This window comes from Dendrobium catenatum, unplaced genomic scaffold (assembly GCF_001605985.2).
Source record: "Dendrobium catenatum unplaced genomic scaffold, ASM160598v2 fragScaff_scaffold_1685, whole genome shotgun sequence".
NCBI lineage: Eukaryota > Viridiplantae > Streptophyta > Magnoliopsida > Asparagales > Orchidaceae > Dendrobium > Dendrobium catenatum.
The window spans coordinates 230037-246022 of record NW_021320147.1 but is presented as its reverse complement, the minus strand read 5'-3'; the positions used below and the strand labels follow the sequence as shown (position 1 = coordinate 246022).

General features: G+C 36.8%; 2 protein-coding genes across 2 annotated transcripts in view; one reads left to right on the top strand and one right to left on the bottom strand.

The window, feature by feature from the left end:
- Positions 1-321: 321 nt before the first annotated feature.
- LOC110112148 lies at positions 322-1041 on the bottom strand. The gene has a single exon (XM_020844254.1). It carries the CDS (start codon positions 1039-1041, stop codon positions 322-324), a length of 720 nt encoding a protein of 239 aa, XP_020699913.1.
- A 1817-nt stretch (positions 1042-2858) lies between these two features.
- LOC110112149 (zinc finger protein 511) overlaps positions 2859-15986 on the top strand; it is a 61216-nt gene continuing 48088 nt past the window's right edge. The window contains exon 1 of the mRNA XM_020844255.2: positions 2859-3098. Within this exon, the coding sequence (XP_020699914.1) occupies positions 2985-3098 (114 nt within the window). The 5' untranslated portion in view covers positions 2859-2984. The remainder of the gene's footprint in view (positions 3099-15986) is intronic.

The following is a 15986-nucleotide window of genomic DNA, read 5'->3' as shown; positions in this document are numbered from 1 at the left end:
TGTGCCCGAGTGAGCTATATGTATGGATCTTCCGTCCCCGATAGTTACCGAAAGCAATCCTTGATAACTTGATGCTGTTTCAAGATTACCGATCTCTCTAGTCATATGTGAGGATGCCCCAGAGTCGAGATACCAGTCAGTGGGCTGAGCGTTTGGAGCTGCCATTTGCGCCGTGTTCTGCTGAGTGGAGCGATCGGACGGAGTGTAACTAGCATTTAGCCTATGCCAACATACGTCCGCTGTATGTCCCCTCTTGTTGCAGATCTGGCAGATAAGAGGTTACGATGAGGATGATCTGTTCACTTGATTCGTTTGAAAATCTTATATGCCCATCGGTATTCTTGACGTATCATTTTGAACGTGAATTTCTTCACTAATGAGTAGCGCATATAGAGTATCAAGACTTATGGGGTGCAACATTGTCCTGATTGAGGTTTTGAAGGATTGATATGTTGATGGAAGACCATTCAAGATATGAAGAATGATGTCTTCGTTGTCTACCGTGGAGCCGGCGGAAGCAATTTGATCCACTAGCTTCTTGATCTCGGTGAGGTATTGCGCCATCATCGAAGATCCCATCGTGATATGATGAAGCTCATTTTTGAGCTGTATAACCTTGGATCGGTTTGAAGACTGGAATCTGGTCTCAAGAACTCGCCAGATTTCATGCAGCGAATAAAGATGTAGAATGTATGGTAGGATCGTAGGTGAAACTGTGGAACATATCGTAGCAGCAAGATTGCGATCGGTGTTAATTTGATCGAAAGATAGCGTGGATTGAGTGGAATCACCCGTTTGCTGAATTTGAGCGTCCGACGCCGATTGACGTGGTGATTCAAGAAGATGAACGAAGCCGTTTGCTCTCAGCAGTTTGACGATCTGGCTTCTCCAGATCGGGTATTTGTCGGTTGACAATTGATTGGGAACAAGAGTCTTGAGGTGGGAGATGATGAACTTGAGGGAGGGAGAGATGGATTGATGTTGAGACGCGGTACCTTGAGTGTTTGCCGAATTGGAAACGGCAGATGAAGCTTCCGCCATTTTCTTTTCTCGCTCAGGATTGTACCCGCTCTGATACCATGTAGAGTTGGAAGAGACGAAATAGATAAAGAAACAGAGAAGATTAATCTATTTTCCTGATGTGTAGTGGAGAGTACATGGATTTATATAGCTTGCACAGTGCAGGTATAAGTAGTAAATACATGGTCTTATAAGGGCTAGCTTATGAGCCTTAATATGTAGTTACCAACAAATGTTGATATTTTATTATTACACCACAAATCAATTATCTTAATAATCTAAGTTGTACATGAACATATTCCAATCACATGATGCGGATGGACTTAAATTTCATAGTGTCAATTAGTGGCAACAATTTTGTGGTTTCATCGTTCTTTAACAAATTTGAGGGGCATATGTAATAATATTATGGCCATTTTTTTTTGTCTCAATTTGAGCGATATAGGCTTGATAAGGATTGGATCGTCATAAATGGGTTTAGTTGAAACATGACTATTTTGCTCTCAAAGTTGATGTAAGACGACAATTGTTATCAAATGCATTTATGCTGATTTTAGTTAATTTACTTTTCGATTAAGTTGAACAATTTCAAATTACTTTGAGATACATATTTAAAAGTTAAAATTTTTGCTAGATAAAATATTATTTTATATGCAACTCATCTTGATTTGTTGGTTGAGAACATTGACTATCAATCAAGAGATTTTGAATTTGAAGCTTGCATATGTGATGTGTGTGTGAGTTAGTCTGGGCTGTTTGAATGACTAAAAAAAGAACGCTATATAAAAGTAATGCAGTGAAAAATGAATGTAATGCAAGAAAAAAATACTTTGAAGTTATTTGGATGAGTGTAAAGTAAATGAATGTGAATCTTTTTTTGATTTGTTTTAAAGTAAAGTGAATGTAGTATAAAGTCTAAAGATGGAGTCGTTCGACAGTGGTGGTGGCCAGTGGCGGCTAGCGTAGATAGCGACAGTGGTCGCCGGCGGCTTCCGACGCAAATGACAGGTAGTAGCTGTTGGTGGTGGTGGCTGTTGACGATGGTGGTGGTTAACGTTAACTGTCAGAGGATGGCGGCAATGACCGCATATGGCGGGTGGCTGTGGGAGGGGATAAAAGGTGGCGATGGTGGTCGCCGGCGGCAGGTGAAGGTTGGCTAGGACCAACGACAAGTGCTGGTGATCGGTGACCGATAATGCAGGTGGTGGTGTCGGCCAATGGTGGTGGGCGACGGCGGGTGGTTGCCAAACGAGCTTACTTGCAATGTAAATAGTTCTAACTCAATTTTTGGCGAGTTTAGTTTACCTAAAAATTCAACTAAAATAGTTTATACTAAATTTAATTTACTCTACTTTACATTCCTTTTTCATTCGGCCAAATGTTAATATTTTTAAAACCCTTTAATTCGGAATACTTTTCGCCTATTGTACTTTTAACTAAACAAACCACTTAATTGGCTCAAAAGTTAAAAAAAATAAAAATTTATAATTTATATATAATAATATAAATTAAATCAAAGTTAATGCAAAATATAAACTATGATATAATAATTTCATGCATGAAAAATCTAAGGTTTGATTATACTAATGTTTGGTTTAGGATGATATTTTTTACTATTTTTTAAAGTGATTTTTTTTAGTAAAAAATTAATTTTTTTTTTAAAAATAAAAAATTTTAAATTTTTTTATTAAAAAACTGCTTTAAAAAATTATAACAAAGCAGTCGCTGGTTATCGTCAACTTAGAAATCATTTTCTAAAAATTGATAAAATTTTTTAAAGGCATCATTTACTTGAGTATAATAAAATAATAAATATTGATTATACATTTCATAAATTTACTTAAATTTCCTTTTCCTCGAACGACTCTATGCCGATCGTTGCACTAGCCCTAAGAGAACTACCTTTACAACCTACGAATTTTTTTACCAAGCATTGATTCAAGTTCAAATTCAAACGCTCCTTGATGGAGGCGTCTGGTTTAGAATTTCCGCACTGGATAGCGGTTCGGCGAAGATTCGCACCGCACGATCCCTTCTTCGTCGCTGGAAACATTGAGCGCGAGCTCCTCGCCAAGCAGGTTAGCTCTGTTTTCCTCAGATATCCGTTACTTTGTTCCTTATTAGGTTCCTGGAGTTTGCTGCTGAATTTAGAACTGCAAAACCTCTTTTGGGTTGATTCATATTAAATCCTGTATTGGCTGCAATTAAGTTTTAAGTCAAGTAGGATTGGTAAATCCTATAAGTCAGTATTTATCAAATTATGAGGCTGATAAATACTGAAAACTGTTTGGCATGATATTTGTTAAATCTTGATAAATCCTGACAAACTATTTGGCTATTCACTTCAAGTATTATTGCGGTTAACTTCATGATTTATATATTTGAAGCTATGAAGAATGCTTACTTGAGAACCGTAAAAGGAAAAAAAAAGTACATATCATTTAAGTTTTAGCATTTTCAAGTAATCAGATGGTATCCTTCAGGACACATTTAGTTTAAGTGAAATCACACAATTATGTGTACACAACTGTTTGAATAATAAAACAGGGAAGAACAAAAGCAAAAACATACCTGAATGATCTCATCCCACATCTCATCAGTCACTATTGGAATATGTAGTTCATCTCACCTCAAGTGTTTCAATTTGAGAGTCGGTATAGTATTCTAAATTTGACTTTTATTAAATATTCTCATAACAATCTCTTATATGTAATTTGTGCCTAGATTCGGTTCATGACATTCAAAATGATGTACCATAACTCTTTTGTTAATACACTATTTGATACATTTTCGTAGAGGGACTGCTCAAAGAAGCTCACCCAGAACAATGTTCTAGGCTTGTAGGAGTTAAGGTAATGCTTTGCAGTTGACCAATATAATTCAAGACCTCTTCATCAACTCATGGGTGCTTGTTGGAATTTCCACATTACAAAGCCTTGATTTTAAGAAATCGCTTCATATCTATTCTGCAAGAAGCAAACCACCTTTTGGGATTAGGATGTAATGATAATGCCACCCTATAAAATTTTTTAAAATAGTATAGGAATTACATCGGAGGTTTTTTAACATTTCATATGGTGACATTCATACCGACTATAGTGGAGGTAGTTGATATTGATGACTAATGATAACTGAAAGAGTCTAAAACCCAAAATGCATTGCCATGATAATATTTCCTATTTCAGTTTTTCTTCACTTGTGCATGACATAGCTATTAAGTTTCCCTTGTTCGATTGAATTTTCAGCGCATAGTGCAGCTTCTGGATCATTCACGTTCAAACTTCCCTAATTTTAAACTTGGTTACTCTTAAAATAATGTCCACAAGAATTGCGGTTGCATGATGCCAATCCAAAAAAATCAAAACTATCTTAAAACCGATATAATAGAATCTTTTAGAACACATCAATTTTCATTTTTTCATTCAGTTTTGGGTTTAAAGATGAAAGAACCCAAAACAAAAAAAATACAGATACAAGTGGTATATCTATGTTGGAGCCCAACTACTTAAATAGTGAAGAAGAATAAGGAATCTTGGCGAACAAACAAAATTATTTTGGCAACTTGAATATGTACGGAAATACAAAGTAATTATGTAGAAATCAGGTCCAAATAATAGCAGCTCTCCAAAGAGAAATTGATGGCCAAGTTTGAGGCAATGCACCGTAATTATTTTTCCTAACAAACTCTTCTTATTTCTACTATTTTAGGATAAGAAGCCAATATAAAACCATGCCAAATGAACTCAAAATTAAACAAAGGATAAAATGAATGAATGAAGAATCATATGCAAATAATAATGGTAATATTCCAATAGTTTTATAGCAAAGTTGAATGCAATCACCAACTAAACATCTAATAAACATGAAAGAAAATGATACTAAAAAATTGGAACATACTTATTTAAAGAAATGCAACTATAATGACTAAGAAAAAGTTGACATTGACAGCAGCGTTTTAGAAATGTTAAATAAAATCAGTTATAATTAAAAAAAAAAGCTACAAATGCAGTAGAGTAGTTCACAACTCCTTGGTATGAACTAAAATGACTTTGCCAAATGGTCATGAGGAGGTCAATGACCCAAAACATTCTTGTTGTCATCTCCTTCATACTCAATGAGGAGATCAGTGGTAAATGAGGCGTTGAAGCCTTTGCCAAATTGAAGATGTTTCGGTGACCTCCGGTGATGGGTTCGATGAGGGGTTGGTCCAGCCGAGTGAGGAGTATAAGGTTTTCTACCCAAAGAGAATGAGGGATAAATAGCAAGAGATTGCTATGGGTAGGGTATATACCTAATTTGATGAAATTATGTGGAGGAAGAAGGGAAGCTTTGCGGAAGTGCGAATGCTATCTTAACAACTTTGTTGTAAGCAAAGACGACATGACAATGGGGTGTGGAGATAAGGCTATCATCAAGCTATAGAAATGGGGGTTTTGAGGCTGCTCAATGATAAGGATGCAAGAGAGTATTCCATATTCATGTAAATCTCATTAAATCTACCGAACGATGGGATTTAGTAAATCCTGGATTTATAGTGAAATTGAGTATGAATTGGATTTATGATCCTGTAGGATTATTCATGGATTTCACCATTTGGCAAGATTTGCGATAAATCATGCCAAAATTCTTACTTAAAACCCACTAACAAACATTCCCCTAGCGGACTAGTCTAATTAATCATTATAATTTGTCAAATGCTTAACTTACGAGGTGCATTGATATGAGACAATTAGTTATTGGTTCCAAAGGGTTGTGATCATATCTGTGTATGGGTTAAAAATTTAATTTTTTATAGGTCGGAAATTGTCTTCTACTCAAAGTGATTCCTATACTGTTATTTGTTGTCATCTAGGAGAATATGCGAAATTGAATAATTTAGGGTTAATGTCGAACACTATCATACTATGTCCTTAAATTTTGAATCCTAGTTCTGCAAATATAGTCCATTTATATAGTTTTTAGGTTTTAGACTACAAGTTGACATGGTCAAGGGATTGGGCTATCCTTTGGATTCTTATTTTTTGTTATTTCTGGTTAGCTTTATTAAGGTGGATAAAGCTTTAGGCTTAGTGTCACCTTAAATACTTTTAAAATGTGTCGGCTGAAGTGTCATGTGGAAATCCTCACCTATAAGCTTAAGCCTTTGAGTTAAAGATGAGTTTGAGCATTGGTGTATTTTGTCTAACTTTGACCCCCTTTATCTTGGACTCCCTAACAGTCCTATCAGCTCCTATGGTTTGGTTGGAATCGAAGGTTCATGTAGTTTGTGGCTCTCATGGATTTTTAGTGGGTTCTGTCGTGGTTGAACGAAATTCATATTGGGTGATTCACATGATAGATTTATTCGTGCGAGCAAATTCTTTGTCATTATACTTGATAAAGCTTTTGATTGAGGGGGAACGTTGAATAATTTGACGATCCCTCTCATGAAAGGAAGATTGTTGAGACACACAAAGCTTTGGTTTTCATTGCATATTGCATAGTTCGCATAGTTGCCAAGCATGTTGGTTTTAAAATACCAAATGGTTGGCCATCTCTTGTGAGTATGGGCTCAGAAGATTGACGCCCAACCCTTTCATGAGAGTTTGTTTAGGTTAAAATTTTCAGAAGGTGAATTATATATCAAATAAAATATTATCAGGAGATTTTGCCCTCATTAGAACTTTATGATTTGTTTTTTAAGTTTCCCATAAGCACAAACCTTGTGGTTAATTACTCTTCTTAATCACGAGAGAGAATTTTTATGAAGGATAGTCGGTAGGTGCTAAATGCTTTGTTTATAATAGCAATAACTTGGTTTATGATTGAGGAAATTGCACGGTCTTTACCTCAGAGCAAATGGTGGGGGTGATCACGACGAAATCAGTTAAGATCATATGACCCTAGTTTATTTAGTCAATGGAAGTAGCCGACCAACCTAACCATAGGTTGCTTCTCCAAGAGAATCTTGTATATCTAGGTTTGATGGTCATCCAAAGGGATACTTTTAAGTTGATCTTAGTTAATAGAGGGATTCGTGCTTTATCAAGTACACAATTCAATTTAATACTCAGAGGATTGAGCCATTTGGGAACTTTTCGGGAGGCTGGGATTATCGAGACCATTATTTAATGATGACATTTTGCAATGAACCACTTGGTTAGAAAACCACGATCATAATTGTTCATTTGAAGTGCCATTTTGTGACCAAACTATTTGTTCAAAAGATACGTATCACATCCTTACTACATGAAACTTTTGAAAGTGATAATGGAGATACAGTTAATATGACATTGGCTCTTTGTGATATGAGATTACCTCAAAGTTATCATCCTCAACAACTATTGTTGAGAGTGGATGAATTATTTCTTTAATCTTTAAATGATGTTTTTTTGCTTAAATGCTTTTATATATATATATATATATGTTGACTTCTTATATTTTGTAGATTTGGGCTCAAAATTATTGCTTTGGGATATGAGGGCATTTAAAAATGATATCTCCTTTGGTTGACATTTTCTTTCAATGCAACCATCATCAGACTAAGGTTGTTTGAAGCATTTATATTTGCAATTTGAGAGCTTTATTTTTTTTAAGTAGAACCTCATTTTATGACCCACAATAGTCACACCCATTATAGGGGAATTATGCATGGTTGAACTTGATCGATTTTAATCTTGTCGACTCTGCTTCATTGCTTATATAAGATCGGGTTCACAACTTCACATATTAATTAAGTCCATTTAAATATTATTTCGTTATATACCTTGCTGATTCTACTCTCATATGTAGAAGATTGGGTTTGGAGATTAGAACATGTGATTGTATCTTGTGGGAAAGGAAAGAGAGTTTGCTTTTTTTAAAAAGAAAAATTTCTTTGTAGCATTGAAGACCTCATATGAACATAAAATAAAATATTTTTGTGAGATTCGTGATTTGTTAACCTCTGTATAAAGAACAAGAAGGGAAGAAGGTAGAAATCCCACATACATACCTTGTACCCATCGGATCCACGAACCCTGTCAAAATTTTGCTCAAATCCCGCTAAATCTGGTGCCGAATAGATCTCTTCCCACAAATCTCGTGAAGCCGACCTCGATCGTGCCTTCACTCGCGTTGATAAAATGAAGATGAGGTCCTTCATTTCATTGTTTCCATTCTTTGAGCCTTCGCAAACCTCCAACCTTCCTCCCTCTGCACCGACTCCTACATTCGAATCCACAAGAAGCCATCGAGACCTCGTCGAACTCATCCTCTACTAGTCACAAGAAGAACCCATCTCCGACCTTGCCTATCTGACTGAATCCGGTCTCCAGCTCTTCCTGTCAGGTTCGAACCTCATTAAGATCACCTTGAATACCTCAAGCCGCCGACCCTACTCATGCTTCTTATATGATATTCTCCTTCGATCATACCCTAGCCTCGATTCCTCTTGCCGAACTCCCCATCATCTTATTCGCACGCGGAAGCCAGTCACCTCGTTCGACCCTTACCAGCGATCTCTCACTCTTCTCTAGCCCTAGCCGAGCTCTTCCTCTACCTGATCCTATCTCTACCTAGCCGCACCTACTTGTATACCCTACCAAACTCTTAAGCCCACTTAGAATCCATCTCACTCAACCCAACCCAAATCCCTAGCATAATCAAGGTGAATACTCTCCCTCACTTCAACATTTTGATACTAAATATATGTAATATTAATGTTAATATTAATGCTAATATTAATATTAATGTTAATATTATTATCATAATAATACTATTATCATTATCATGATAATAATAGTATTATTTCTATCTTTTTAATGTTATTATTATAAATAATTAATATTATCATTCATAATATTATTATAAATTTTCTAGCTAAAAAATCCTACTTTCGACGAGCCGACAAACCTCCATACGTGCTCACGTAGCACGGGGGGAGGGAAACCGGTGCGATGCTTGCGATGAGGTGGGTAATCCCCGGTGCGCTCATGTAGTGTGAGGGGGACAAAAAATAAGTACCCATACATGGGGAAACAACTGTGCTCTTTTCAATAGGTGCTCGGAGACCCTTAAACTCTTATGTAGCGTAGCGGGGATGGAAGAAAGTACAGCCGCGGTGTCACCCGATATCTACCTGAAGCGTCTATGTAGCGTGAAGGGGAAGGTTGCCTCTTAGTTTTTCCCCTACACGGGGGAGACGTTGGGAGGCTGTCAAAATTTGGACTGAAGATATAAGGACCCAAATCAATTTTGAACTCCACAAGACTTGAATTTGCTTAGACTACAAAGAATTATGATTGAAATTGGACTCAAGCTTAGACAAAGAGCTTGATTTGAATGATGATACAAATAAGCTCAAATGAACTATAATTTGAACTTGAGCAAGCTGCAAGGAACTGAACTTTAATCTAATGAATGCAACCACATTTAAAAATATAAATGTTAATCAGAGTTCTGATCATGCACATAAAAAAAAATCAATCAATGAAATAACAAAGGATCTATATTGAAGCCTCAATGAATATAATTTGCTCATAAGCAAATGAAAGGTTGATGACGGATCACCCTACATGTTACTACATGAATGGAGATAATGTACTTTTCTTCATGTAAGCACTTATTTCTTCCTTCACATTGTCCGGCACTTTTGCACAAGGTGCTACGTTCTTGTTAGAGGCGCGCCTCAACCTACGTGAGGCGTACGCCTCACCACAGCCCAGAATTGCGCACGCCATGAGGCATTTTTTGCAAGAATTGCGCAGAGGCGCGCCTCAAGGCGCGCCTCTTATTGCGCAATTTTAAACCATGCTATCTACAAGGGGAACTTACTAAAAATATGACTCAATTACAAAAGGCTTGGATTCTTTTGAACAATAACATGCTTGCAATCAACAATGCAAGATTTTCACTCAATATCAAGAGACTTGTAATGCGCGCAATAATCTAATTACATGTGTGTATGGGGATTTGTGGGGAAACATTCAAATGAATGGCAATGCACAATTCCCTTGTGAGTACTAAGACCGAATATGTGATGAACGAAGGAATATGAAACTTATAATGAGCAGGAGTTCAATCGTAACTTGTTTACAAGCAATGATCCATGGTGGACAAGAATCCTACATCTCGCTCGGAGCAACTAATAGTAGGAAGATCAATGATTAATTAGAAGATTCATGATGGATAAGTGACTAAACACCTGACTGCAGATTAATGTCAATACAACCCAACCAATTTAAAGGGAATGTACAACATAAATGCATGTAATTTGCTGTAACCATGGATAGTATCTCCATAAAGGATATATTAAGAATATGTAGTGAATAACGTGATTACCTTCCAACCAACAAGAACCAACACATAAGTGAATATAGTAGTTTCCTACGGATGTTGAAAGTCAACATACAAATGAAAAATCAAGGTTAGCTCATTAATGATCATGTTCACCTACTATCAATCATACAAAATCTCCAATAAAACTTCAAAGAGTTATCATGCTGGCTGAGATGCAAACATTGATGTATAAACTTACTATACAGGCCATAAGCTACCTTCAAGGGCAATGAAGGACTTCTGATGATTCGACATGACTCCTGCGAGCAATGAAGAATAACAAACAAAGGGTATATCATGTTTACAAGCAAGAGGAGAAGATCGTAAAGGAAATGACCTATTTGCTATCAATACAAATACGACCATTCCCGATGATATCTACAAGCAAGAACCGATAATCAACAGGCAAATATGATCTCTACGAATCATTATAGTAGATTTGTCATGTATATGATACCTCGCCTATAAGTAGGAGGAGAGATTTGTAGTGCAGATGCCATAGTCCCCCAAAGGCAGAGGCAACAGATTTCTGATGCAAATGTCAATGCCATCATGTAACAATAAATGACGAGCATCTGTGAACCATGAAGGATCCTTGATACATGTTCGATGAATTGTCCACGAGCAAATGCAAAGTGACTAGATCAAATGCCAATGCCCACTAATAGCACTAAAAGTTTGACATTTAACACAACTTACCTACAGACGACGACGGAAAGCTTACAATGCATACAATAAACTATCCACTTGTGGTGCAGTGATACGATCGTAGGTAAAGCCTGAAGATCTGATATCTCTACAAAGTATGACGAATACATAAGTCAATGATAATCACCCATATCATTGGCAATAGTACTGTGGCGAGTATGCATGTCTGTTCCATACAAGAAGAGAAGTTAGACATACAATGTATAAGACAACTCAGTATATGTGATGAAGCTTGAAATGTATACGAGAAGTTCGCCATAGACATGATAGAAAATACAACAGCTATCCCAATCATACCGAGGGCTGCAACAATTATTTTAGGAATTGATTTCTTGCAAGGATCTCTGATGTAGGCAAGGGGGGGTCAAATCAAATATTCTCTAGCTCATTAATGTAAAGTAGTGGTGAAGCTCATTATGAGCTCATTTTTTAGTTCATTTATGGAACTAAAAAATTAGCTCATTAATTTTTAAACTTGGCTTTTCTCCTTCCCCCCTTTATTCTTCTCATTTCTCTGTAATTTCACTTGCCTTTTCCTCTTCCTGTTGCCTCTTGGACTGCTGCGGATTCCTTGCTGGTTTTGGCCCCTCGGCTTGCTTCTGAATTAATGTCCCGTGGTCCCCCTTTAATCGAATTTGTGGTGGCTGTTTGGCTGCTGGGTTCTGTGATGTACCTGCCTAGATCCATGGCCTTTTTCCTGATTCTTTTGCTGTGCCGTTTGGGATTTCGGTATAGTGACTGTTGGCCTTTCATTCCCTCATTTATGTATGGATTTGAAGAGGTTGGGGCTGTTTGTATTCCTCTTTTATGCCTATATATAGAAGATGTTTGTGGCTGTTTGAGGTGGTGAAAAATGTTATTTTTGGAGTAAGAAAACCTGAGGGTTTCTTGGAAAAAGCTTGAGAGCTTTGTTCCACTTCTTCTTCTACTTCTATGGAAATCTTGCGAGCTGTTTCCAACCTTCGTCTTGGCTTCTAATCTCTTTCGTCTCTCCGCAAGTTTCATTCCACCTGTATCCTTCTTCTCAATGAAAGCAAGTTTAGGTTTCTTTTATAAGTCTTGTTTGAGTCATTTGTAAGCGTCTTGTAAGAGTCTTCATATATAAAAAGAGTCTTTTAGTATTATGTTTTTAAGTGTTCTTTTTATATGAAATGTAAGAGGTTGTTCTAAAATTTCTAAGTTATCTCTCCTTTTTAGTATAGTCATGTCGTTTTCTATTTCTTAGAAAGGTCTTGTTTTTATTATAAAAAATTTGGGTCCCTCCCCAAATTTTTGATTGCATCAATTTTGGTAACAGAGCAAGTTAGGAAGTCCTAGGTTGTGGTTTGTTAAGTTGTAGTTTGTCAAATTTTATTTTGGTTGTCAAGTTTTGTTGTTGTCAAGACTGAGTTTGTTAAGTTTGTCAAAGAGTTTTATTGTGAGTCTAAGTTTAGATTATATTTTTTGTCTTTTTTTGAGTCTGTCAAAAAAAAAAAAAGGAAAACAACAAAAAAATGGATTCATTCGTGGAAGAAATCAATTCAGACAATTCTGATGTCCCACTCCCGTTGGACAGATAGATTCCTACAGAAGGTGATTCTACTGATCCGCTTCAAGACCGTTTATACAAGCTTCAGTATCACATGTTCATATGTGATCAAAAATTTGAGAAGTGGAAAAGATATCTACAACAACAATTCGAGAAGGAACAGGAAGAAATTTTAAAGAAGTTTGGTGAGAAACTCAAAGAGCTGGATGAACAATATGCGCCTCCTCGGAAGAAACCAAGAACTGACTCATCGGGAGCTGAGTCCTCAAGAAGGGGAGTCTGATGTAGGCAGGGGGTGGGTCAAATCAAATCATAATATTTGATTTTTGACTTCTCTAGCTCATTAATGTCAAGTAGTGGTGAAGCTCATTATGAGCTGATTTTTTAGTTCATTTATGAAACTAAAAAATTAGCTCATTAATTTTTAAACTTGACTTTTCTCCTTCCCCCCTTTATTCTTCTCATTTCTCTGTAATTTCACTTGCCTTGTTCTCTTCCTGTTGCCTCTTGGACTGCTGCGGATTCCCTGCTGGTTTTGAATTAATGTCCCGTGGTCCCCCTTTTACCGAATTTGTGGTGGCTGTTTGGCTAGCTGTTGGGTTCCGTGATGTACCTGCCTGGATCTGTGGCCTTTTTCCTGATTCTTTTGCTGTGCCGTTTGGGATTTCGGTATAGTAACTGTTGGCCTTTCATTCCCTCATTTATGTATGGATTTGAAGAGGTTTTGGGGCTGTTTGTATTCGTCTTTTATGCCTATATATAAAAGATGTTTGTGGCTGTTTGAGGTGGTGAAAAATGTTATTTTTGGAGTAAGAAAAACCTGAGGGTTTCTTGGAAAAAGCTTGAGAGCTTTGTTCCACTTCTTCTTCTACTTCTATGGAAATCTTGCGAGCTGTTTCCAACCTTCGTCTTGGCTTCTAATCTGTTTTGTCTCTCCGCAAGTTTCATTCCACCTGTATCCTTCTTCTCAATGAAAGCAAGTTTAGGTTTCTTTTATAAGTCTTGTTTGAGTCATTTGTAAGCGTCTTCTAAGAGTCTTCATATATAAAAAGAGTCTTTTAGTATTGTGTTTTTAAGTGTTCTTTTTATATGAAATGTAAGAGTTTGTTCTAAAATTTCTAGGTTATCTCTCCTTTTTAGTATAGTCATGTCGTTTTCTATTTCTTAGAAAGGTCTTGTTTTTATTATAAAAAATTTGGGTTCCTCCCCAAATTTTTGATTGCATCAATCTCTTGGGCAACCTGATATATATTCAGTTGTTGTAGTTGACAATTCAATGTAGTGACTACTGATCATGAGATGCAGGATATCAATAAAAACACAATCATCTAAGGTTGAAATGATTGATTCCTTATTTATGTCGATAGCAAAAAATGATGATGATGGCATAATCAAGGAGTTGTCCACTAATTCTTATATGAGTTCTCGGAAGAGAAAGCCAGATTAAATCATTATGGAGTGAATGAATCTCAGTTCAACTAGGTCCTGAACATTGAGTTGGATAAGTTCATTGAGGCTTGCAGTTCCTCGATGAGTAGTGTTCGTGCATCCACCACACTATCCACAAGTAAATGCTGAAAAGACTATGACAAAACAAACTTCTAAGAGCCATCATAAAAGACTCGTCAAATATCCAATATGCTCCATCGCACATGCACCGTAGTTTGTATACACAGGTACACAAAAGGGGTAAATATAATCAAACACCCGCATGGGCCCCGACGAGCGTGTTGTAGGATCACACGTGACGTCTAGGGATGCTGCGCGGATCAACAAATTTGAATCCGATCCTCTTAAGCATGTAAATAAGAGTCGACAAGGTTCAACAAATATTTATAAAATGCCCCCAAACTCCAGCATGGGCCTCGGCAAGGGTGTTAAGGGTACACACGTGGCATTTAGGAATGCTGTGCAGGTCAATAAATGATCTTAATTTGAGCCCGCTCATTCTATATGGATAGATAGGATTCGATAAGGCTCTAATTATCAAACAGATATACGGTCAAGGCGTCTACTATAATATCTATTTTATACGTTCATATAAAGTCTTCAAGGCCTATGAATAAAGAAATTCATTAAATAAAATCATACAACCGATAAACCCGATCCCCTATCGGAAAATTAATAGGGTCGACAAGGTTTAGTCAATGGAAATGCCTGTACACCTCGATGATGGCCGTATTGAACGCATATCTCAATTGGAGGGGTTGATTCCAACATTCAAAGCTCCACCCAATTACCCACGAAAATCCAAAACTCCACAAAATATCAAATCCAAAAATTTAAAATCAGAATTTAACCATTCAAGCGCTTAAAGCAAAATTCATCCACCCTCCGCAACAGTTTGCTGATTGGACAAATTAAAAATTATTTTAGCTCACATAGAGCTAATGCCAAGTCGAAAATATCACTAGGATCCATTCTCAAATAGTTTCCTGCAGTACATATGTGGTACGTGTCATCTGACCGACAGTTTTGCTACTATATGCTAGATAATGCGTATTTCTACATATCTGATCGACAACTAGCCTTAATCAAAAGTTCTCTCTTGTTATCGGGAGGGGTAATTAACTATAGGGGCTTGCGCCTATAGAAAACCAGAACTCAGATCATAAAGTCCTCCCAAAACGAGGGCGAAATCTCTAGGTAGTGTCTTATCTATAAATCCATCTGCCTTCCAAAATTTACCCCAGAACTATTTCGTTAAAACTCCCACGAAAAAAGCAAACAATAGTACGGGCGGAGGCCGGAGCCGAATTTTTGGAGCGCACAACCTCAACACCAATAAGGAGAAGTATCACCAAATAGTGGAAAAATTGATCTACCTATCTCACACATGCCTAGTCATGTCCTCTGCAGTTAGTATCATTAGTCAATTTATGCATCACCTTAGTGAAAATCATATGGGTGTTGTAGTTTGGATAATCTGATACTTAAAATTAGCCTCAGGAAGGGGACTCATGCTTTCAAAGAATGGACGCTTGGATTTTCTAGAGTATACAAATGCTGATTGGGCATGGAACACATTTGATAGAAAATCTACTTATGGCTACTTCACATTTGTGGTTGAAAATTTGGTAACCTGGAGAAGCGAGAAGCAAAATGTACTAGTGTTGTCCTTTGTAGAAGCTGAGTTTCAAGGAATGACATGTGAGCTATGTAAACTATGGCTGAAGAAACTTCGAACTGAAATTGGGTTCATTCTATGAACTGAAATGAGAATTTATTATGATAATAAGACTACAATCACAATAGAACATTATACAGTTCAACACAACTACACCTAGCATGTGGAGGCATATAAACAATTTATTAAACATAACTTGGGTGAAAGGGATAATCGCTAGATTAGAAGGGTAAATTCTGGATATACTCACAAAGGGTCTATCCAGTAAAGAATTCTTGAGCTCACTTGACAAGTTGGGCACTTAAG